Source organism: Mustela putorius, unplaced genomic scaffold (assembly GCF_011764305.1).
Source record: "Mustela putorius furo isolate JIRA1106 unplaced genomic scaffold, ASM1176430v1.1 tig00003899_pilon_pilon_pilon, whole genome shotgun sequence".
NCBI lineage: Eukaryota > Metazoa > Chordata > Mammalia > Carnivora > Mustelidae > Mustela > Mustela putorius.
The window spans coordinates 20,446,756-20,471,807 of record NW_025422048.1 but is presented as its reverse complement, the minus strand read 5'-3'; the positions used below and the strand labels follow the sequence as shown (position 1 = coordinate 20,471,807).

General features: G+C 39.2%; 1 protein-coding gene across 5 annotated transcripts in view; it reads left to right on the top strand.

Moving 5' to 3' along the window:
- OCRL (OCRL inositol polyphosphate-5-phosphatase) overlaps positions 1 to 25,052 on the top strand; it is a 62,680-nt gene that overhangs the window by 21,865 nt on the left and 15,763 nt on the right. For 4 of the 5 annotated variants that reach the window (XM_013050019.2, XM_045068051.1, XM_045068052.1 and 1 more), the window contains 14 exons: positions 6,113 to 6,223; positions 6,647 to 6,736; positions 7,395 to 7,515; positions 7,606 to 7,767; positions 8,556 to 8,657; positions 10,015 to 10,129; positions 11,448 to 11,564; positions 11,667 to 11,854; positions 13,873 to 13,984; positions 15,353 to 15,462; positions 16,944 to 17,079; positions 21,787 to 21,897; positions 22,538 to 22,703; positions 22,968 to 23,203. In XM_013050019.2, coding sequence (XP_012905473.1) covers positions 7,427 to 7,515; positions 7,606 to 7,767; positions 8,556 to 8,657; positions 10,015 to 10,129; positions 11,448 to 11,564; positions 11,667 to 11,854; positions 13,873 to 13,984; positions 15,353 to 15,462; positions 16,944 to 17,079; positions 21,787 to 21,897; positions 22,538 to 22,703; positions 22,968 to 23,203 — 1,644 coding nt within the window. In that variant the 5' untranslated portion in view covers positions 6,113 to 6,223; positions 6,647 to 6,736; positions 7,395 to 7,426. The remainder of the gene's footprint in view (positions 1 to 6,112; positions 6,224 to 6,646; positions 6,737 to 7,394; positions 7,516 to 7,605; positions 7,768 to 8,555; positions 8,658 to 10,014; positions 10,130 to 11,447; positions 11,565 to 11,666; positions 11,855 to 13,872; positions 13,985 to 15,352; positions 15,463 to 16,943; positions 17,080 to 21,786; positions 21,898 to 22,537; positions 22,704 to 22,967; positions 23,204 to 25,052) is intronic. The other variant, XM_045068053.1, reaches the window with a different exon arrangement.

The window sequence follows — 25,052 nt, the reverse complement described above, 5'->3', positions numbered from 1 at the left end:
TTTTGTTCTTGCTTCTGTGCTTTTTGGTACTATATGCCTATAGTGAATTAATTCTTTCTATGAAATGTGAATACTCTTTATGTGCTAGGCACTGTGCTAGGCTCTAGGGATGTATCAGAAAGCAATATAGTCATGTTATACCATCAGTCAGTACAGAAAACAGACTTTTAACTGATAGATGTAGATACTTACACAGTTGCAGTTTTGATAAATGCTCTCAAGGAGAAATACGGGGTTTATAAGAGAGTTAACTAAATTAGGTGATGTGTTCAGGGAAGGCCTCTTTTTTTAAAAAAAAAAAGATTTTATTTATTTTATTTGACAGAGAGAGATCACAAATAGGCAGAGAGGCAGGCAGAGACAGAGTGGGAAGCAGGCTCCCCGCCAAGCAGAGAGCCCAATGCGGGGCTCGATCCCAGGACACTGAGATTATGATCTGAGCCGGAGAACAGCGGCTTAATCCACTGAGCCACCCAGGCACCCCAGGGAAGGCCTCTTTAAGTGACATTTAAATTGAGACCAGAGGAGCTAAGTAAGAGAGAGGTAAAAATAGGGGAGAGAAAAGTAAATGGAACTATATGTGTAAAGGCCCCCAAATTGGGGGGGGTAAATTGGTGTGAAGTAACTTGACACATTTTTTTAAAAGATTTTATTTATTCTTTTTTTTTTAAGATTCTATTTATTTATTTGACAGAGAGAGAGAGAGAGAGAGAGAGAGGAATCACAAGTAGGCAGAGAGGTAGGCAGAGAGAGAGGAGGAAGCCGGCTCCCCGCTGAGCAGAAAGCCCAATGTGGGGCTCAATCCCAGGACCCTGAGATCATGACCTGGGCGGAAGGCAGAGGCTTAACCCACTGAGCCACCCAGGCACCCCTTGACACATTCTTTGACGTGAAAGAAGGCCAGGGTGGTTGGAACAAGGTTTAGGCATCAAGTTAGGATGGGCTAAGGCCAGATCCAGTAAGATCTTATAAGCCATGTTAAGGAATCTGGATTTTTACATTTTAAAAATGGGAAGAATATGAAGGATTTTATGCCAGGGTGTCATCATTTCCATGGAACCCAGTTAGGAGGCTGTTTTAGTTCAAGCTAGAGGAGCATCTGGGTGGCTCAGTCAGTTGGGCGTCAGACTCTTGATTTTGGCTCAGTTGGTGCTCTCAGTGTCATGGGATCTGGCTGAGTGGGCTTTGCGCTCTGCAGGGAGTCTACTGGAGATTTTCTCTCTCCCTCTCCTTCTGCCCCTCCTCCTCCTGTCCCCTGGCTTATGTACACACTCTCTCTAAAATAAATCTTAGGGTCCTTGGGTGGCTCAGTTGGTGAAGCATCTGCCTTCAGCCCAGGTCATGATCCTGGGTCCTGGGTTGGAGCCACACATTGGGCCTCTTGCTCAGCAGGGAGCCTGATTCTCCCGTTCTCTCTGCCTGCTGCTCCTCCTGTTTGTGTTCTCTCTCTGTCAAATAAATAAATAAAATCTTTTAAAAAAAAAACTTTAAAAAAAGGATTTTAAGATCTAGAATATGAGCATGGTGGCAGTATAAGTGGAGAGAAGTGGACAGATTTGATAAATGTTTTTGGAGATTAAATCACCAGAGATTGGTTTGGGCATAGGGAGTGAGTTGAAGAGAAGTGTCAAGGATGAATCTTGGGTTACTGGCATGAATGTGGATGATGGTACCATTTGCAAAAATAAGAACGTTGCGGAAGGATTAAGTTTTCCTTTGAGGGGGTTGTGAATTCAGTTTTAGTTATGTTTAGTTTGAGGGTTCTTTGGGACATTTGAGTGTAGGTGATAAATTGACAGTTGAATGTATGCATCCGAAGCTCAGAAGAGAGGTTTGGGCCACTAGCACATAGATGGTCTTTGAAACCATGAGAGATGATGCAACTGGACATAGAGCTGTACTATCAAATATGGTAGTTACTAGTTACATGTGCCTGTTTAAATTAATTAGAAATAAAATGAGAAGTTCATTTCTTCAGTCACACTAGTAACATTTCAAGTACTCATTTGCCACATGTGATTATTGGTTACCGTATTGGACAATGCTGATAGAAAATGAGAAGAAAGGTTCTAGATTGAACTCTAAGGAACCTTGCTTTTAAAAGGTTAGATAGTGGAGGAAATACCTGAAAGGGTGCTAAAAAATTAGTGATCAGAGAGAGGCAAACTAGATGAGTATAGTATCATAGAAGCTTTCCGAAAAGATTATTCAAGGACTGGTTAACTATTGATTTCTGCTGATAGGTCTAATAAGATGACTGAAGAGGATCTATTGGATTTAGCAATTTGGAGGTTATTGGTGACCTTAACAAAGATATTTTAAAAGGGTTGTGGGAGCAAGAGTCATATTGGAATGGATTAATGTGAGAAATAGGACGTGAGTAAGTAGTGACTGTGTTGTTGTTGTTGTTGTTTAAAGGCTTTGCTGTGAGGGATGCCGGGATGGCTCAGTCGTTTAAGCATCTGTCGTTTAAGCATCTGTCTTTGGCTCAGGTTATGATCCTGGGGTCCTGGGATTGAGTCCCACATCAGGCTCCTTGCTCAGCAGGGAGCCTGCTTTCCCCTGCGCCTGCTGCTCCCCCTGCTTGTTCTTTCTCTTTCTCTCTGACATAAATAAAATCTTTTTTTTTTAAATTTTATTTTATTTTATTTTATTTTTAAAGATTTATTTATTTATTTGACAGAGAGAGATTACAAGTAGGCAGAGAGGCAGGCAGAGAGAGAGAGGAGGAAGCAGGCTCCCTGCTGAGCAGAGAGCCCGACGCGGGACTCGATCCCAGGACCCTGAGATCATGACCCGAGCCGAAGGCAGCGGCTTAACACACTGAGCCACCCAGGCGCCCCAGACATAAATAAAATCTTAAAAAAAAACCTCTGTTGTGGAGGGGAGTGTAGAGATAGACTAGAGTTGGAGGGAAATATGGGGTCTAGGAAGGTTTTTTGTTTTTAAAATAGTATAGTGCATAAACAATGAATTCTGGAACACTGAAAAGAAATAAAATAAAATGAAATGAAAAAAATAATAAAATAGGATTTGGAATACAATTTAATGCTAATGGGAAGGGGCCTGTGAAAGAGGGAGGTTAAAGATCTTGGGGGGAGGTTTCTGGGAAATGATCGCGAGTGTAAGGTTCCTGAGAGAATTGGAGGGATTATAATTCAAAGAGGAGGTGGCCTTTGATAGGACTTCTCTTCCTTAGAATGGAAAGGAGAATTTGAGTACAAATACAGGTAGGTTTCCATGTGATGGCTTCCATTTTCTCTGAAGCATGAGGTAAGCAATCCACTTGGAATGAGAGGGTTTGAAAAGAGGGGATCCAAAAATTAAGGATAATTGAAGAGGTGTGAAGTGTTTGTCCCAGATAGTAGTGGGAGACTAGTTGACTGTGGAAACTTAGATGACTTCCTATTATAGAGGGCCTAGTTGAGGTTAGCAGTCAGTTTATAATGGTGTGTGTGTGTGTGTGTGTGTGTGTGTTTACTCCCTCTGGAGAAAGACAGTTAGTTGGATTTCTGAGGGTTGAAAGTTAACCAGGTAGGAGGAACAGGATGGTGAGCAGTAGGTGCTGTGGAAGAACAGTGTGATAAGGCAGTTCTGGACTTTTGCAACAGAGTTTAATGATGACATCTGTTTGACAAAATAGAAAGTGAAAGCAGGAGTTAGTGCATGGATACTAAGAAAGTAGAGAGGATCAGTCGGCTGGAGGTTCCCATATGAGCAAGTAAGCTGGAAGTAACAGGTCAGAATGGGATATTTCAATTAGAGATTTGTGAGGTGATGGTTTCTATGATTAAAAGGTTCAGAGTATATCTGAGAGAAATCCCCGTAGGTACTGAAGGAGCAGGTGGCTGAGATGGTGGGCCAAGGTCATCGGATGAGGAAGTTGAAGATGTTGACTGTGTTTTCTACACTAATTTGTAAGGAATCCAAATTTAAGGCAAGAGTTTGAGTGGCGAGAAAGTCTTAGGAGTTGGGTATTGAATCATAGATTCAGTTGTAGAGAGGATGGTACATGATCTCATAGAGGGAGGAGAGAAGGGAAGAAGTTGGTATAACCCAATGGGTGAACCTAAAAGGAAAAAGGATTTGTCCTGAGGGAGGAGAGGGAATGGTTTGGAGATGGCATTAGGACAAATAAGGACAGCAGTCTTAAATTCCATAGGGTGTGAGAGACCATAAACAGCATCCAGGGACCAGCCACTTCACAGGTGACTCTTTGATTTTCAATTTGGATACACGTTAGAATCACTTGGGGAGTGTTATAAAAACTACCAGTGCCTGATCCTCACCCTCTGAGATTCTGCTTCATCGGGCTGGGGTGGGACCCAAATGTCCATTTTCTAAAAATGTCTCTGGTAAGTTTAACGCAGACATAGTTGAGAATTGCTGAGAGATTGAGAGATTGTTGAGAGAATTACTGAGAGAACAGGGAGTGTTCAGAGAAGTTTGTTGATTATAGAGAGGCTAGGGGGTTTTGGAAGGAAAAATAGTAGAAGGTTGGGTCATGGGGTAATTTGTCTTCTTTCCTATGCAACATGGTGAGAGAGTATCCAGTGTTATTTGATAAGCAATTTCTGGAATTTTCTGTTAAATGAGTCAATGTATTTTTTATATTTGCTAAAATATATCTTTCAAGGACTGTGGGAGAGAGATTATGTATTCTTGTTTAAGTTTATATCAGATAGAAACTTATTTTTTAATTTTCTTCTATTTTTTATATAAAGTATCCAAGAAAGGGAGGACTATTTGTGCCCCAAAGGAGGTTTTTCCCTCTATCTTCAAGGCTGTGATAATTGACAGCCTTTATTCATGCCCTTTGTTTTTTCTTTTCCTTATGGTAACACCCTCACTAATGTTCTTATCTGTGGTTCGCTTTGGTGCCTTCTTTCTCACATTTTTCTTTTTTATCTCTTTTCTTCTAATCACTAAGTCTATGAAGATAGAAACAAAGAAATGCAAAGGAAAGAGAGATTCAGAAGTGGATTTCCAACATAAGAAACTAGGATTTTCATTTCATTTTCTCATCTCTTTAATTTACAAGTGTGAGGGAGTCTGGTTCAACAGTTGTCTATTAAATACCTTTTCTCTGTGAAGTCTGACAGCGTTGTCGCCAGTAATGTAACCAATCATCCTGGGTTGCCTGGGACTTGCCCAGTCTTAGCTTTGAAAGTCCTGAGTCCTGAGAAGCCCTTCAGTTCCAGACAACCCTAGGAGATCATCGTAAATGTTGTGTTGGATTTCCTGTATGTGCAGCCCCACTTCTTGCTCTCAAGGAACTTACGGTTTCCAGGGGCATGAGAAAACAATACATGTACTAAATCAGTTAAAATAAGAATATAAACAAGCACATAGGTTTCCTGGATTAGCATATCCAGAAGATTGATACATATGATAACTAGGGCATCAGAAAAGGGGAGACAGTATGTTATATACATAAGAAACTAATGTTCTAGATCACTTTGCTGCTAATTATTGCTATTTTCCAATTGGCTATGCTTGAACCAGACCACTCCTGGCCATAGGTCATTATATTGCTGTCATACATTCATTCAAAACATGCACCACTTTTTACTTTTTACTTCTTTTCATAATAATTCAAACCAACTCCACTATTCTTTTCTTTTAAAATTAGTTTGTAAATTCAATTGCCTAAGTACAGTCAATACCCAGGAGCAAACCATCTTGTTTTCTTTATTCCCTTTATGCTTCAGATACTCTTACTATATAATCTGGATTTGAAATGGTAGGAATTTCCAACTGGGAGATGGGAGGAGGGTGGGTGGGGAAGTGATCTTTTGTTAGAATTTGGTCCCTGCACTGACATTGGGGACCTATATCAGAACATAGGAAAACTGTTTTCAGTATGAATCCTATCACTATAATTGGGCTGCTGATTGACACAGTTCATCAGCCCTTTAGATTTCCTCCCCTTATTGTTCCCCCACCCACCCACCCACCCAATCCCCTGATCCTATAGGCATGTTTCCTACATTAGAGGTCTTAGAATTTTTGTGATCTGGACCTTCTCCTGCTCAACTGTTAAGTTGAGAGAATGACCCCAAGAAAGCATGTATTCCATAGTTATATGTGTGTGGATTTCACTTCTTTTTAGGTGGCTGCAAAATTCGGATTCAGGGAGATCGGACCAGAGAGCGGCGCTTTGAAATCCCTGATGAGGAACACTGTCTGAAGTTCCTCTCAGAGGTCTTTGCTGCTCAGGAAGGTAAGTCAAGACTCAGAAGTTTTCTTTCTGCTCTTTGAATGGCAGTGAAATTCTGACATGCTGATGCAGAGGCAAGCAGCCATTAGCAAAGTACCTCACCCCTTCAGTCTGCAGTGCTGATTTTTCTGCTTTCAGGAATGAACCAAGGGTTAGGTTAGGGAACAAGTCTATTCAGCTATAAGGACACTGAGCCCTTTTCCAGAGTCTTCAGTGTCACAGCATGGACAGCTTACTGAAGACTAGCATCCTCCTTCTGCTCCCGGATGACCCCAGAGCTGCCCTCCCTCTCTTTGTCTCTTCCTTTACGTTTAAGAGAGCTGCTGGGTCCTGCATTTGAGGACTGCTGAGTAAATGGCTTTTGATTATGATAAATTCCACTCAGTGAAGGGCTCCCGTTTCTGACCATGACTTTTATCTCTCTAGCTCAGTCACAACTTCTTGTTCCAGAGCAAAAGGACTCATCTAGCTGGTACCAGAAGTTAGACACTAAGGACAAACCTTCTGTTTTTTCAGGTACTGAAAAGATTCTCTTTTGCCTGGTTGCTATGATCATTGCAGAGTAAATAGGTTTCATCTGGACAGATAAGACAATGTCAATCCCAGACACTTTCTGCTATGAAGTGGTTTTACTGAGTCCAGGCCCATTGACTGATGTTCATTCTTGATCCTTTCTGCGGCATGTTATCTCCTCCGGAGCCTGCTTAGCAGTGTGGTAAAAATTGCAGGCTCCAGGGCCAAACTGCTTGGGTTTAAACCCCAATTTTGTGACTTGCTAGTTATGTATAACCTTGGTCAACTTACTCAACAATGCTGAGCTTCCATTTCTTTTTCTGTAACATGGGAAGATTTTTAATAGTACTGGCTTCATGGGTCTTTATGATAATTAAAGGAGATAATGATATAATCCTTTATATCAAAGAGGCATTATGCTAAGTCTTTAGTAAATGTTAGCTATTAATATTCAGATTCCAAATTAATGTAACTTGTTATTGTTCTAGTTAGTATGTCAAGTCTTTCAGGGTATCCCTATGGTACCTCTCTATTTGGTAATGACATTGAGCAAATAGTGATCAAATTAATACCACTGATCAAAGAAAAGCTCTGTCTATCCTGGATAAACTGGATGTTATCTTTATTTTTTCCCCCTTTGACTCTGGGTTCTGTGTACTAGGGCTTCTTGGATTTGAGGATAATTTTTCATCTATGAATTTGGACAAGAAAATTAATTCACAAAATCATCCTACAGGGATTCATCGGGAACCCCCTCCACCACCCCCTTCAGTGAATAGAATGTAAGTCCTGTGTCAAAACATGTTTCCCATTTAGGAGACTTTTTTTTTATTATAGGCAGTTTCACTTTTGAAATTCTTGTTATTTGCTAGGCTTCCACGTGACAAAGAAGCTTCTAACAAGGAACAGCCCAAAGTGACCAACACTATGCGGAAGCTCTTTGTACCAAATACCCAGGCTGGGCAGCGGGAGGGCCTCATCAAACATATCCTGGCAAAGCGAGAGAAAGAATATGTCAACATTCAGAATTTCAGGTTAGTCTCTCTTCTACTTACTGAGGTATGGCATACAAATGGCTATATGTTTTTTAAGGTATTATTTTAATTAATAATTACTATTTTTAATTTAATAAATTTTATTATTCTGGTGTGCAAAGTAGCAGCACCTCTCTTTGTTGTTTGTGAACAACACGTACCCTTAATAGTCCAAGATTCTGGTCCCATCTGCTATCCCAGTATGCCTCATTTGTCCTAATTCAATTATAACTGTATCCCCTATGCTAAAACCTGTAGTTCCTCATATTCCCCATGATGCTTATTTTTGTGTGTAAACAGTTAAGACAATTATATTCTGCTATCCCCCTTAATACTGTATCTGCCTCAACAGAATTTCCTACACAGATGTCCTTGTAATCCTTCGGGAAGTGAGTTTTTGGATTCAGTTACAGCTCCTTATGGAACAGTTATCCACATTAGATGTATTTACAGCCTGAAGATACCTTTTTCCCATCCACAAGCTCTCCAAGTATAAGTTTGGGTGGAGTTTAATTGACAGGAAATGTGGTAGAGCAATTAACTTTGCATTTTTAAAATAGAGACCTGGTTCCTTTCTGTGGGTTCACCTACCTAATGTAAACTTCAGAGAATTGAGCCCACTGCCTTTGTGTTCTACATGTGAGAGCATTTCTTATATGTATAGCAGAACATTTTGAGAAATTATGTTGGTTTATTGTGAACATACCCTTGTATGAAAATGATGAGAGAACTTCAATGGTTCATACTTAACCCTCATTTTCAAATAATTTTTTGGTGTTGTGTATTAGATTTTTTGTTGGAACGTGGAACGTGAATGGCCAGTCTCCAGATAGTGAGTTGGAACCTTGGCTGAACTGTGATTCAAATCCTCCTGATATCTACTGTATTGGGTAAAGAACACATCTGGAATTTCATTTTGGCTATATCTTTGATATTAGTTTCCGTGACATTTTGTCCTCCTTTTGCTTTTTTAACTGTTTGGTAAAAACTCACCTTAGACTATATGTGAGAATTAACTTGTGGGTCAAATTTATGAGATAAGAAAGGAATGATACCTGAAATGGTGAAGGGAAACATCTAGTCCTCTCAAAATGCAAAGAAAACTGCTTTCTTAATAGAAACAGACTTGAGGTCAAGTCTAACAGTGATTATTCCTAGAATATATAAACAAAGCTCCATTGTTGTCCCTTGTGGAGGTTTTTTGTTTTTTGTTTATGTTTTACATAGTCTTTGCGTATATTTTTTGGAGACAATACTATTTTAATTTTTCTATGGAAGACAATGTCAGATTTATAAAAGTAAAGATTAGTTTTTTTGACATTGATCTTTGGCAAGATTCTTATGCATATTTTTTAAATTTATTTTTTAAGTTTTTATTAACATATATATTATTTGTTTCAGGAGTACAGGTCTGTGAATCATCAGTCTTACACAATTCACAGCATTCACCATAGCACATGCCCTCCCCGATGTCCATAACCCAGCCACCCTATTCCTCCCACCCCCTACCAGCAACCCTCAGTTTGTTTCCTTTTTTTAAAAAAGATTTTATTTATTTATTTGACAGGCAGAGATGACAAGTAGGCAGAGGCCGCCAGAGAAGGCTGGGGGTTAGGCAGGCTCCCTGCCTAGGAGAGAGCAGGCTGCCAATGTGAGGCTCAGTTCCAGGACCCTGAGATCATGACCTGAGCTGAAGGCAGAGGCTTAACCCACTGAGCCACCCAGGCACCACTCTCAGTTTGTTTCCTGAGATTAAGAGTCTCTTATGGTTTGTCTCTCTCCCCGGTCCCCTCTTGTTTCATTTTTTCCTCCCTTCACCCCACGACCTCCCCGCATATACTTTTTAAAAAAAAATTTATTATGGGAGAGAGAGTGCATAAAAACTGGGGAGGGGCAGGGAGAGGGAGCATCTTTGAGCAGCATAGCCACTGAGCAGGGGTCCCAGGACCCTGAGATCATGAACTGAGCTGAAATCAAAAGTCAGCTGCTCAACCAATTGAACCACCTAGGTGCCCCCGCCCCCTTTTTAAGATTTATTTTGCATAGCCAGTGCATATACTTATAGAGGATCTTTTGAAAAAGAAAGCTGCTTGTCCTTACTGATCACCTGGGTCAATAGAGCAGTTCTATAAAAATTTGTCTCTTTCCCCATTCCCTTTTCACCTAATATCTCAGAAAATGGGAAAGGAGGAAGACAGAGAGAATTATGGGAGATGTATAGATCTCATGTCTTTTTGTTTTTTTCAGATTCCAAGAGCTGGACTTGAGCACAGAAGCCTTTTTCTACTTTGAATCTGTGAAAGAACAAGAGTGGTCCATGGCTGTGGAGAGAGGTTTGCATTCCAAAGCCAAGTATAAAAAAGTAAGCTGCATTTCATTTTCTTTTTTAATATACAACTGAATAGAACTCCCTATAACTTATTCTGTTATCTATAATTTGTTCCAAAAGAATGGTTTAATTGACTTTTTCCCTGAGTGTAATACTGCAATGGGGTAGACTAATTCTTTATACCTATTTTTCTAGAAAATAATTTTCCTGAGCTTTCTGATGCTATATTTTCATTGTTTAGGGAGTTTTAAGAGAAAAGAAGAATTTTATTCTCAGAATGATAATTAGCTTAAAATAATTACTTGTAAGGTAACAGTAAGAGTTTAGGATCAGAATTGTTCGCTGACATGGTCAGAACTGGATGCTCTATAGAGAAGTAGTTTGAAGCATGTGGGTGCATAGGGTATGCTGTGGAATCAGCAAGAAGTGTTGTAGAATTTAAATGAGTTCTAAAATTTGTTATAAATCAAAAGTAGAGTTGACTTTAGCAAGGTGGGCCAATTTGTTGGTCTTTAGAAAGCAAGTGGTAGAGGCTACCAGAAGAGTTATTTTAATTATATGGCTACCATACAAACCCTTTAAAAGCAGTCATTTGAATATTTTTTATTTACTTCTTCTGACAGTTGATATAGGTAGTAAAAATGCTGAAGGTGTTAACTCCTCTCATATAGGTCACTGATTTAACACATATTTCAGACATATTTCTAGCTCTAGTTCTCAGACTAAAAATAATCAGAATAAAAAAGATTGCTCTTGGGCACCTGGGTGGCTCAGTGGGTTAAAGCCTCTGCCTTCTTCTCAGGTCATGATCCCAGGGTCCTGGGATGGAGCCCCACATCGGGCTCTCTGCTCAGCGGGGAGCCTGCTTCCTCCTCTCTCTCTGCCTGCCTCTCTGCCTGCTTGTGATCTCTGTCAAATAAATAAATAAAATCTTTAAAAAATAAAAAAAATTAAAAAAAGATTGCTCTTTTATAAATTTTAATATTTTAAGAAATTGGAAATGAGAAACTAAGAAGGAGAAGCAAAAGGAACAAGCTGGGATGGGGTTTTTTATTTGATTTTTTTTAATGCTATCAACTCCTGGTAGATTTATAAGTGTTTAAAATAATGAATCCTAGAGCTGAGTGTACTTGATGTCCCCAAAGACTTTTAACTCCTGCTGGTCAAAGTCAGATAAGAGCTTGCCCAGAGAAATTTTGTTTCCTTTTTATGGGGTTCACTGGGAAATTAGAGGATTTGGATTCATATTTGAGCATCATTAATATCTTCCTGGTGGAAAATCAGTTGTTGGGCAAGTTGTGTGGCAGAGTGGTATTAACATGAACCTTTTCTAACTCCGTGGAACTCATAGGTTCAACTAGTCCGCCTTGTTGGGATGATGCTCCTCATATTTGCCAGAAAGGACCAGTGGCGATATATCCGTGATGTTGCTACAGAAACAGTTGGAACTGGAATCATGGGGAAAATGGCAAGTTACTTTGGAAATGAGCTTGATTATTATTAATGTCCATTTAATGTTTAACTGCTAGTTGTGTCTTTGTACTAACTGAATAATTACTCTTGCTAACAGGGAAACAAAGGTGGGGTAGCTGTGAGATTTGTATTTCACAACACTACCTTTTGCATTGTCAACTCCCACCTGGCTGCCCACGTGGAGGACTTTGAGAGAAGGAATCAAGATTATAAGGACATCTGTGCACGTATGAGTTTTGTGGTCCCAAATCAGACCCTTCCACAGCTGAACATCATGAAACATGAGTGAGTGGTTCAGTCTCCTTTGCCTTTGAATAGTGGGGCTGAGAAGAGAATTTAATAAATGGATAGGAAACTGTGAAGAGTGAAGGATTACCATTTAGGGATTGGGGTCACAAAGAAGATAGGGTTTTTGAGGAATAGCAGATTCATTGAGGCAGAGAAATCGGATTTACTATCAGAGGTAAGATTGGTTCTATTAGTGGCCATATAAGAGTAATGCTGGAGGTGTCTGTCAGCTGGAGTCAGTTTTTATTGTTTTTTTATTATAAAATAGAAATGTCCATTGTAAATATAATAAAAGAAAATTAAAAGTAGAAATCACTCTGCTCTCCCAGCCAGTCTCTCAGAGGAAACTTATATTAACATTACGCTGCGTATCCTGGAACTATGCTGTCCATTGTGACAGCCAGCCATAAGTGGCTATTGGACAATTGAAAGTAGTTAGATCAAATTGAGATGTGCTGTAAACATAAACTGTATACTGTACATGGATTTCAGAGACTTAGTGGGAAAAATGTAAAATACCTCAGTTTTTCAATATTGCTTACATGTTGAAATGATAATCTGGATATATTGACTTAAAGTAAATTTATTGTTAAAGTTATTTTTACTTGTTTCTTTTACTTTTTAAATGCAGCTCCTTAAAAATTTAAAATTACTTCTGTGACATGCATTTTATTTCCTGTGAATAGTGCTATTCTAGAGCTTTCTCTATATGCATACAAACACATGCACACTTATTATGTAGGACTATATCATCCTATTATTGTGGCTCTCTTTCCAAGTCAGTGTGTATGTGTGTGTGTGTCTGTGTATTACATTACCCATATTAATGTATATATTTTGTATATACTATGTATATGTATATGTATATTCTTATTAGTGGCTGTGAATCATCAAGAATAGGGGCAATGGAGATTTAGACAACAGTGGATCAGTATGATAATATGGGAGAAAGGTTCATGGAGAATAGGACAAGGATAGAAGCAGAAATCAGTTGAGGGATGGATTGGGTGGTAGGAAATGAATAATTGTCAAGAAATTAACAATGGTAATTGAAATTCTGAGAGTGGTTTGAGATGGGAATTAGTAGGAAAACAAAAGATAATTTAGGATATTAGCATCAACAGAGTGGGGTAATTGAGGAAAGAATAGGGAAGGGTAGTGATCTTAGCCTGTTTCTGTATTATCTTAACAATTAGGATCATATACAATTCTGTATCATGGCAGTAAAAAGTCAAGGCCTTGACATTAATAAACAGTTGCCCTGAAATTCCTTAAATTTGTTTCCTCAGAATTCCAGAAATTTCATGTTGCATTTAAGATTGCCAAAGAGACCCGATTCAGGACTTGGGATAGCTCACAAGGAGAACCCCTTTTAGTGTAGTAATTTCAGGGTCTCCCCATGGGGGCTCTCAGCACATGTAAGGGCCTGTTGCTGTGATTGGGAGATTAAGAATCCTGTGGCAAGCCAGTCTTCCTCCTGTCTGCGACTTGGACTGTGGATCTGGGACAGGGATAGGAAGGTTGGCTATAGTGGGGAGCTGTGGACCTACTTTTGCTAGGGTCCTGACTGGGAGAGCTGTCATTCAGACCATGCATACCTTAGTGGAGAGCCTGCAGAATGTCAGGGCTCAGAGAGGCAGAAAATGTTCAGATTCTTTTCCCCTGGAGACCTGGCAGGCAGCCAGACAAAATTTTGGCACTAGTCCAGCAAATAAACTACATGCTTCTTTTAGGCAGTTAACTCCTTGGCTTCTGAATCCCACACATGATACTGTATTTCCCTATCTTTGTTCTTCATGTATGGAATACCTATCTTCCCACCTATTTGGTAATCCCTGGGCCTTCTCAGGTGTTGGTAGTACTTCCCTTTGAAGGATAAGTTGTAGCTTAAACCCTTTGTCTCAGGTAGTGATAAGTGAATCCTTATCAATAATCTATCTAGTTTTTTTTCCTCTCCATTTTCTCTTTTTATGCTAATTATTGCTACTCCTATTTATGTATTTCTTGATCTTCAGTGTTGTCATCTGGTTGGGAGATTTGAACTATAGACTTTGTATGCCTGATGCCAATGAAGTGAAGAGTCTTATTAACAAGAATGACCTTCAGAGACTCTTGAAATTTGACCAGGTAAGTAAATTTTCATGTTATAGGCACTTTCCTAAATGGCAGACAGTATTGTTAGGTTTATGAGATATGTGGGTAGCAGGTGTGTCTTACTCTAGGAATAGATGGAAAGGTCTCATTGTCCTGAGAAAACATATGACTAGTAATACACACAAGGTTTGTAGTGCTTTTATGAAGTGCTTGGATAGGAACAGGAGAGATAAAAAGTAAATACAACATTTGTTCATTGTCTTTATCAAGAAGAGATTTCAGAGATTTATATAAATAAGTTGGAGAATGGGTGGGGTTAATTGGAGAGTACTTCCTGGAGGAAGTGGGCCTTCAGCTATGCTGATGTGGTTTGGCAGATGGAACAGGGAGAGTTGCTGTGTGATTTCTTGGCAGGCTTAGCAGCAGTGTGGAGGTAAAAGAGGGAGGCCCTGTGAGGAGATTGGGAAGAACGGAAGAGAAGTTTGGGATAAATAACACAGACCGTGGTCTAATAGGAACTGATTGAGAAGTTGGGGCTATCTGGCTTATCAGTGTTAAAACCTGTAGGAAAAGCATTGATTCAGTAACATTTATTCAAGTTTTCTGTAAATTTGCCTGGAACCTGGCACATGACTTGAATTTTTACTTCAGCTTCTGGATACTGGTTGCTAAAAGTGAATGCTTCTCATGGAGGAAGAGAATGTTTCGATTTGATTTTAATGTCTTTAAATCCTTATGTAAGCCTTTTTGACCTTCAGACATAGTAAAAATTTAGGAGTTCTGTAGTTGAATGGTTTTTTTATAGTGAGCCTTTTTTGGCTGTTTCTTTCTTCATATTGAGGTTGGCTGGTGGATTTTTTTGCATTTCTTCCTCTGTCATGCTTCCAAAGGGGGTACAGTTGGAATAAATTCTGAATCTTATGTAATTCTGGAAAAGTATTTGAGTGAGGATAACTTTCAGAATGATCCATAACGATTCACTGAATTTTGGCTTTTGGAGTTATCCATTCGTTTGTGTGTATGTGTCCAAATTCACTGAATTTGGCTTTTGGAGTTATCCACACATTTGTGTGGATGTGTGTTTTTAAGTTAAAATTTTGCTAGATGGTTCCTGTCCCATTTGGGAGAACTTTAGATTATTCATATTTCATTTTTCCATTCTACCTGATGACTGTTAGCAATAAAAAATTAGCGATGTGTTCATAATGAGCATCCTATCTGTGGGTGAGTTTAGATGCTATGGGAATGGCAAGATTTTAATTCACAAGGTACAGAAATTTCATTTATATATCTGATAGTTGGAAAGGCTATGGAACTAGTCGGAAATGGATGATCAACCTGATTATCACTTTTATTAAGATGGTGTTACCCTGCTTATGTGATGCTTCTTTCCATCTCTAGCTAAATATTCAGCGCACACAGAAAAAAGCTTTTGCTGACTTCACCGAAGGTGAAATCAAGTTTATTCCCACTTATAAGTATGACTCTAAAACAGACCGTTGGGATTCCAGGTAAAGTAACAAGACCCTCCTCCCAGAGTGGCTTCAGGCTTGCTTTTATTTCTGTCTGACTACATTGGTGAAGGGCTAGGAATTTTTTCTGTTATGCCAGAAGCAGATATAAAAACTTAATGGCTCAGTGCTATTACAGAAGAGTTTTTAATTCATGTGAACTTAAAGGTGAGCTTATCTGAAGAAAGTATTACTTCTTCTGTGTCAGAGCTGTTCAAGTTTTATGGGCTGCTTGCAGTGCCTTATTTCTGTCATCTAAACAGACTTAGATTTTTACCTTCCTGATTTCACCCTTATTTCCTTACAGATTATCCTGTTCTGAATGTTTTTTTTTTTCCAAATTGTTTCTCAGCTCCTCAGCTCAGAACACCAGAAAGTGAACCATGATAGGTTCTTCCAGCACAGTGGTTCTCAGCCCTGACTATCCATCAGAATCTCTCGGGGGGACTTTTAAAAATACTGATGCCTGGGCCCAACCTCTGCAACTGCCAGAGAAAGCTAAGAACCACTGTCTGGTGGGAGAAGGGAGCTTTGATTTCCTAATTCCCCCCAGTAAAGCGCCCCTGTCAGTATGTTCCTGGTAACTGTCTTCTACCTGCTATCTCTTCATTTCCTATCTGGCTGAGCCCAGAAGCTTGAAAGAGAAAATCCCTGGGCATATTCAGCTTCTGTAGACTCAGAGCAGTAGGGTATGGTGGAGAGGAGTCTGTATCCTTGTGCCCTGAGGGAGCTGGTCAGCAAGTGAAAAGTGACACTGGCAGAGCTTATGCACTTTACCTTGTTTCTCCCACTCACCTGATTTGAGAGTCAGTTGAAGAGCTACTGATAAGAACTTATTTGTGTCACTTCTGGATCAGGTGTACAAGGTGTTGCTTATTTTAATATAATGATGAATAGGTTTTGTCGCTAACCTTAGTAATCTATGGGCTGTTATATGTTCAGACTTGCATGCTTGGTTAGTTCATCTCTATCTGAAGAAGCTAGACTTTCATGAAAGTCTAGGTTTAAAGGAGAAATCTCTACTATTATTTATCTCCAGAAATTAAGCCCAGTCTTGGAATATAGGATTGGATTTTTAGATTTTTATTAGTTGTCTGTCTCTATGAAATGTCATTGCAGTTCATCGAGCAAAGTGCTGAATATAGTCCTGACCTTCTGAGGATATTTTAAGAAGAGGCTATTATATTTTCCCCTGGGACAGTGTTGTTGAAGTTGTAATGTGAATTTTGGGAGCACTGTTTATTCATTCATTAAACAACTATTCATTGAACACCTACTTTGCACAAGATAATGTGCTAGAGGTTGGGAATTCAGTGGCAAACAAGCAGACACAGACCCTTTATAGAGCTTGAATATAGGGAATATTATATAGGGAATATTATAGTTGGGATCATTAAGAAAGAGAAGCATATAAAAAAGGACCTAACCCAGGTCTGAACCAGTGTGGTATGATCCCTTTAAATGTCTTTCTTTATTTGCAGTGGGAAATGTCGGGTTCCAGCCTGGTGTGACCGGATTCTTTGGAGAGGAACAAATGTTAATCAGCTTCATTACCGGAGTCATATGGAACTAAAAACCAGTGACCACAAGCCTGTTAGCGCCCTCTTCCATATTGGGGTAAAAACTTGTTTCTTCGTTTATTTGTGTGTGTGTGTGTGTGTGTGTGTGTTAGGTATTCTTAAAACATCGTTTAGACTCAAAAGAGTTCAGTAGTTCAGTGAGCCCTAAATGTTACCATAACCAGATAATCGTTTGCAACATTGAGAAATTAGTGCCCTCAATCCTCCTAAATGCTGTCCATATGCTTCTTAATGTGCTAGGCCATTTAGTGACACAGATGTTTCTTATGCTGCATAATGGCTGGGTGGTAACCTTAGACTCCTACTAAAGTTGTTATACATAAGGAAGAACTGGAAGCTACGTTTTAAAGGATGAGTAGCCTCTCATCAGATAAATAAGAAGGGAAGCCCTGGGAGAGAGGTTCCAGGTGAAGGGGTGGGGACAGCAAGAGCAAAGGCGTTTGACTGGGTGGCATACAAACACTTCTGTATCTTACCTTAAAAGGCATGTTGCCAGCCATACTATTAGTGAAATTTGCTGTCCAGGAGCACAAGTTTTAAATTTTTTAAAAGAGTTATTTATTTATCTTAGAGAAAAAGAGAGCCTGAGCAGGAGGGGCAGAGAGAGAGAGAGAGAGAGAATCCCAAGCAGATCCCATGCCAAGTGCGTGGAGTCCGGTATGGGGCTCTATCCCAGGATCCCAAGATCATGACCTGAGCAGGAACCAAGAGTCAGACACTTAACCAACTGTACCACCCAGGCGCCCCCAGGAGCACAAGTTTTAAAATTTTTCTTTAACTGTTGCATCCTGGGCTGGCTTGATGGCCAGTCATTTAATTTTTTTGTCTCTGATGTGAGTAGTTTTTGTCTTCACTTGTATATTTTAGCTGCATGTTAATGGTATGTAGGTTATGTCTTGGGATCTTACTGATTTATTACAGCTAGTACATTTAGATTATTTCTTGTAGATTTTCCAGACCTCCAGTCCTGTAATCTGTCAGAATCTATAAAGTGCAGTGCTTGATAGGGTGGACTTTAGAGATGGACTGCTTAGATTTGCATCCCAGTTCAACGACTTCCTAACTCTGTAACCCTGGAAAACATATGTAACAGCCCTGTGCCTCAGTTTCCTCCTCTATAAAATGGAGATAACAATGGTACTTACTTATGAGGATTGATGAGGTAAAGACATGTGAAGAACATAATAGATGTATATTTGATTCTTTTGGCTTTTCAGATTATCACCAACATGTCTTGTCCTACTCCTGTCTTAAAGGGTAATGACTTTGGGGTATTTCCTTTATTTATAGAATTAGTTCTTAGTCTCAGAAAAGAATCTAAATTTTATCGAGGCAGTTGTGACTTGAGTTTTGTCCATTTTGAAATTTTAAAATAATAATATTTCTCAAATAGTAGCTAGTATGTGCCAGGGACTATAATGAAAATTTTATACACATCTCATTTACTCCTCACAACAGTACTTTGAGTTAAATATTTCTCATTTAACAGATGAGCAAATGGAGAACTGATGAGATTAAATAACTTCTTTACATGCATTCAACTAGAAGGAGAGCTAAGATTCAAATCTTGTCTGTTTAACTCCCAAGCCTATAGGTGTTCTTTCCACTAACTCCATAATGCCTCTATAGTTCAAAGAACTTATTAACTAGATAAACCTTTAGATAACTACTTTTACCCCACCTAATTTCTTGTTTGTACTTGTGGTCTGCCCTGTTTTCTTCATTTTAATTCTCTTAAACCATTTTTAAAGATATTATTTATTTATTTATTTGACACAGAGAGACAACAAGAGAGGGAATAGGAGAGGGAGAGAGAGAAAAAAGCAGGCTCCCTGTGAGCAGGGAGCCCTATGTGAGCCTTGATCCCAGGACCCTGGGATCATGACCTGAGCCAAGAAGGCAGACGCTTAACTACTGAGGCACCCAGTTGCCCTCCCTCTCTTGATCCATTTTTAAAAGGATGTCTTTCCCCAGACACTAACCTTTTTGGTTTAATCAGCTATGCTTGGCTTTTTTGTTTGTATTTCTTTTAAGAACTTTGGAATATTTGTAATAGTCTACACATATTAATCCAGAGCTCCCAGCAGGATATTTAAAAATTTTCCATGCTTCTTGCGTATTTTTGTGTATCTTTAATAAAGGTCTACCTTTCTAGTTTTTAATACTACTTAAATTGCACAGGAATTCAAAGGTGCTTTTTCTTTAAAATAAAAAAATATATAAGCAAAATTTACAGATAAGTCTGGAGTTCTTCAGCCCCTGTTCTATCCTGCACTCCCACCTTTGCCCAAAAGCCCCACTTCCCCGCCAGGCCAACTGCCATTATGAATTTATATCTTTATAGACCACAGTACTGTAGGTGTTTCTGTGATGATGGAAATGTTATAGATCTATACTGTCCAGTTCAGTACTGTTAACTTTAGGTGGCTCTGGATCACTTGAAGCATGGCTAGTATGATTGAGAGAGCTGAATTTTCTGTTTTATTTAATTTGAAGTAATGTATATTTAAATGTCTGAATGTGGCTTTTGGCTATTATCTTGAACAGCATAGTTCTAGACTTTTGCATATGTTTTTCTGTTGACCCATACACAATAGAGTATTTTTCTATGTGTTGGTGCAAATATTATAGATGGTCTCATACTGTATGTGTTAGTCTGCAACTTGCTTTTTAAAAAAAATTCAGTAGTATGTCTTGGAGAGCTACCCATGTCACTACAGAAAGATCTCGCTCATTGATCATCTCGCTCATTCTTAATTCCTAATTTTGTTGGTAATTTCCTTTTCTAAAGTGGGTGTATCAGGTGGTGATTACATTCTATGTTTTCTTCCCCTTCATTATCCTTGATGTGCCATTAAGGGTTATGATCATGATAACCCACTGAGGAAAGATTTTAAATTTTATTTAGTAACCACCCCATATTTTGGTTTCTTGGGGATGCTATGATTAGAGGCTTTAAAAAACACATTATATATATATTTATTTATTTATTTATTTGACAGACAGAGATCTAAAGTAGGCAGAGAGGCAGGGAGAGAGAGAGAGGAGGAAGCAGGCTCCCCACTGAGCAGAGAAGCCGATGCGGAGCTCGATCCCAGGACCCTGGGATCATGACCCAAGCTGAAGGCAGAAGCTTTAACCCACTGAGCCACCCAGGCGCCCCAAAACACATTATATTTTTACCACCACTGTCATCAGTGACTGTTAACAAAGGAACAAAGTGCTCAATGGCCAGTTAACTTTAGAAGACTTGCTGTGGGCTGGCTGAGATTAGGCTGAGATTGGGTTTTCACCCTGGTACTTGGTAATGGGATCTGTTGCGTTAGTTCTGACTTTGGTGGACATAGAAATTGCATAGAGAGCTTTTAAAAACTGAAGTAGGCCAAGGCATCTGTATTTTTAAGACCTACCTGAATTAATCCTGTTGCGTAGCTGGTATTTTGGAAAGGGTCTTGGCAGTAGAGGTCCCTATACAACTTCTGGTATTAACTGGGGCAGGAAGCAACTTAGTTGATCTTTTTGTATCTCTATCTATTCAACTGAGATCAGAAGAATAATACTTGCTTGGGTAGCTTTGCAGATTATTGTGAAAAGATGAGACATGTAAAATACCTCATAAAAAACAAGCTGCAAAATTTTATAAAAATATTTTAAAAGTAAAAAATTTCTCCTAACCTAACACTGTAGTGTGGACTCTGGTGACAGTAGTGATTGCCTGCTCCTCAGTTTTCTAAGTATTATGGTTTAGATACATAAAACCTTCCCAGTCTTTGAGATATTTGGCTCAGCTTTGATGCTCTTATTTTCCACATTTGATTTATAACTTCTTCTACATGCATCAGTCCTTTCTTCTTTTTGATGTTGAATTTGTGAAGTTTCCTATTCTAAAAAGAAACTGGACTTCAATAAGTTAAAATGCTATGTTAATTATGTTCATTTTTGGCATTGATTTGTATGAAGTTTTAATAGTGGAAAAAAACACAACTATATCAGGAAGCCTGAATGTGCTGTGGGTGATGTTTTTTGATCTATTAGTTGAAATGATTTGTTTGTCCATTGTCATGCTTTTACTCTAATCTAGGGCATTTTGTATTGGCTATTTTCTAAAATGGCCACAGGATCTATTTACTAACATGCCTTTGTCATTATATAATCTGTGTGTTGACGTTATGATTCTTGGCATTGTGCATAGCAGCTAATATAATTAAATGGTTTAATCATTTTTTCTGATGTTTTAATGCTTTGTGATCATTATTAGAAACAGTACTTAGGTATGTTTTGACACTTATTTTGTGCAATGCAAGAAATAATTTCTACCACAATTGTCACATTTCCCCCACCACCAAGTAACAGTGGAGCAAGAAAATGTTCTTCCCAAACATTACTGCCAAGCTTTTTAGTACAGAGGTTTGACTTTCCCAGGAAGTTAACCAATTAACCATACCTTTACCGTAAAGTGGATATGCTATAATGCTTACTTTAATTTATATTTGTTTTAGTGACATTTAAAAAAAAGACTCATAGAGATTCAAGCTGAGAGCACACAAGACTAAAATAAGATCTGTTTTCTTTGAGGTAAAAGTTGTGGATGGAGCGATATTTCAGAAAGTGTTTGAGGATGTTGTTTGCACCACAGTTTATTTTAAATGATTGCTGTAACAACCCATTTTAAATTATTAGGTAATCTCAAGGGAAGATGAGCTAGGAGCATGTAAGACTGAAAAGAGGGTTTGTTTTCTTTCAGGTGAAGGTTGTGGATGAACGGAGGTATCGGAAAGTGTTTGAAGATATTGTACGGATTATGGACAGGATGGAAAATGACTTCCTTCCTTCCTTAGAACTCAGCAGGAGGGAGGTGAGCAAAAATACATGGCTTCCCTATCTACTGCCCATTGTGGTTAGTCTGGGGGAAGCCATGTTTGGTAGAGGAGGCAACACAGCAAAGTGGTGAAAACCGTGTGTGTTAGAGTCAAACTGCCTCCAGTGATTCAAGCACTATCATTTAGAGGCACTTGTGTAACTCTCTGAGAGCCACAGTTTTCTTTTCTGGTTGAAGGGGTGGTTGTGAGGATTACACGAGTTAATGTGTGTGAAGCTCTTAAAACGGCTCCTGGCATGAAGTACGCCCTCAGATGTTAGCTGCTCTTATTTAATATTTCAGAGTTGCTGGCAAATTCTTATGTCAGGAACCAGGGCTTACTTTGTCATGGGATGGATGTCCTGACCCCAGGTTGGGTTACCCTCTTAGGTTCTCAGGAACCATTAGAGTAGCCTAGAGAAGGAGCAAGAGCTGTGTCATTCCTCCTCTGCTGGTGTGAATACTACAGGAAATGAGAGGGCATCATGTCCAGCTGGCTCAGCTGGTGAATGCATACAGCAGTTGCACACCTGGTTAATAATTACTTTATTCTTTATTCATATTCTCTATGGAATAATCCAACTGACATACTCCCCCTACTAGTGATGCATGTTTGTGTCTGTCTGTTATTCCCCAGTTTGTGTTTGAGAATGTGAAGTTTCGGCAACTACAAAAGGAGAAGTTCCAGATCAGCAACAATGGACAGGTTCCCTGCCATTTTTCTTTCATCCCTAAACTTAATGACAGCCAGTACTGCAAGCCATGGCTTCGGGCTGAACCTTTTGAGGGCTACTTGGAGCCAAGTGAGTTGTCCCTTTCCCATTGTCTCTGCTTGCAATGTACCATCTCCCCATGACTCCCATGCCTCCCTTTGTTTAACTTCTTGTTTTCTAACCACATGTCTCTTACCTTCACTGTCATTATACTGGGGAGACCTCTTTTGTGTGTCCAGTGTCTCCTCCATCACTTGGTGATTTTTTAGAGGACACTACTTCTATTGGTTCTCATCTCCCTTTTGCTCTTCCATCAGAAGTTTCTGTTACCATGTGTTATTTCTTTAATTTCAGATGAGACAGTGGACATTTCCCTTGATGTGTATGTCAGCAAAGACTCTGTGACCATCCTGAATTCAGGGGAAGATAAGATTGAAGATATTCTAGTCCTGCACCTGGATCGAGGCAAAGATTACTTCTTGACCATTAGTGGAAATTACCTCCCAAGTTGTTTTGGTACATCCTTAGAGGCTTTGTGCCGAATGAAAAGACCAATCCGAGAAGTTCCTGTCACCAAACTCATAGACTTGGTAAGAAACATTCTAAGAGCGTGGAACCTCCTCTAGATGTAATTTTCATAATACTTAAAGGATATCCTCATTGTCTCTGTGCTTTCTCTTTGGTCGGGGTTGGGGAAATTGTCAGGTGATAAATAAGAGCACTTTACTCTGGCACTACTTGCATTAGAGTAAGCCTCAAAGGAAAGCAAAGAGAGCAATCAGTAATTGGCTCTCGTCAGGAATATAATGTGTAATACTGAGTTCACTGAATTAGATTAAAGGCTCCCTTCTCAAAGATCTAATGCTTATTTGTTACGCTCTTCCTACTCTAAATCACTCTTGTATACATTAGCATGTATGCAAGATACAGTAATTGGGGGCAGCAGTATTATCCTCATTAAACACATGAGAAAGCTGAGGCACAAAGACAAGAACTTGCCCAAAGTGGAATAAGTTAGTGACAAGGCTGTGTCCCAGACTTTTTGATTCCTAGTCTAGTAACTCCTCACTGTATCATCATATCTAATCCCAAACTTGGCTACGTGTTGCAGCCCAGACCTATAAGTGAACTTCAGAGTACCTGCCTCAGAATCCCGCAGGGGTCCTTGAACAAGTACACATTCTCTCCCCACCCCCACTCACCTCTGGCAATAGAATCACAGTCACAGGGCGCAGGGCTTAGGAACCTGCATTTTATCAGCATTCTGGATGATTATAATGTGCCCTGGAGTTTGCAGCGTGTTTATTGGAACACACTTAACAAAGGGAAGGAGTAGGATTTCCCCTCCCTGATTCCAAGCTCTAGTATCAGTTTCCTTATGGAAGAAACGCTTATCTTCAGTAACATAAACTGATTTAGTAACAGGTTCATCCTATTAAGAACTTTTCTTCTAAATGGAAATATTCCTGCACCTGAAGAGTGCAGACCTCTTTGGGCTATAAAAGCATACTTTTGGTCTTTTACCAAAGGAAATGAGGTGATGTGGCAGCCATACTTTATCATTTCTATTAGTAATCGTGTTGATCCTTTCAGCCTCACCAGAGCAGTGATTTTATCATCTAGCAAGGAGGGCCAGACCTGCGGGCAGGCTGCTGGCTTGTCTGAGTGTGAGCTCTTCTGTTGCCATAGAATTGTTTTAGCTATGACTCAGATGGTAGATTAAAACACTTGAGTCCAGTCCCAGCATTCTTTCTTGGAATTATACTTGTTTCCCTAGAGCCCTCATGACTGGGTGTATTACCTCTGTTTGAGAGAGAACCATTTTCTTCAGAAATTCACATCCTTACATTCTGTTATTTCTTATAATACTTGTTTTCTCTTTTACCACTATATTCTGTCTTTCAAATTTAGTATTTCACCATTTAGGATATATTCCAAATGAAGTTTCTCCTTTTTTCCCTGCCCCCTTCCCTCCATCCCAAACACCATTTCCCAGCTTTCTTTTTCCCAACTTTTAATTATGAAAGTGACAGATATGCAGAAAAATGGAAAGAACAATACAGTGAACACTCATGTTCCTTATAGATATAGATCTGTATTTTTTCTTTTCTGCTGTACCATTTGAAATGAAGTAGTGATGTGTCACTTAACTGGTGAACATGTTAGCCTGCCTCTTAAGAAAAAGAAAGACTATTTCTTTATAAGCACAATACCATTATTATGCCTAAGAAAACTAGCCATTCCACATTTCAGTTTCTCCAGTTGTCTCAAGAATTTTTTGGTAGCTTTTGAAGCCAGAATCTCATCTGGGTTCATAATACCTTTGGTGACATCTCTGCAGTCTCTTTTATTTATTTTTTTAAAGATTTTATTTATTTATTTATTTGAGAGAGTGAGAGCATGCACAAGTGGGGTAGGTGGGGGCAGAGGGAGAAGCAG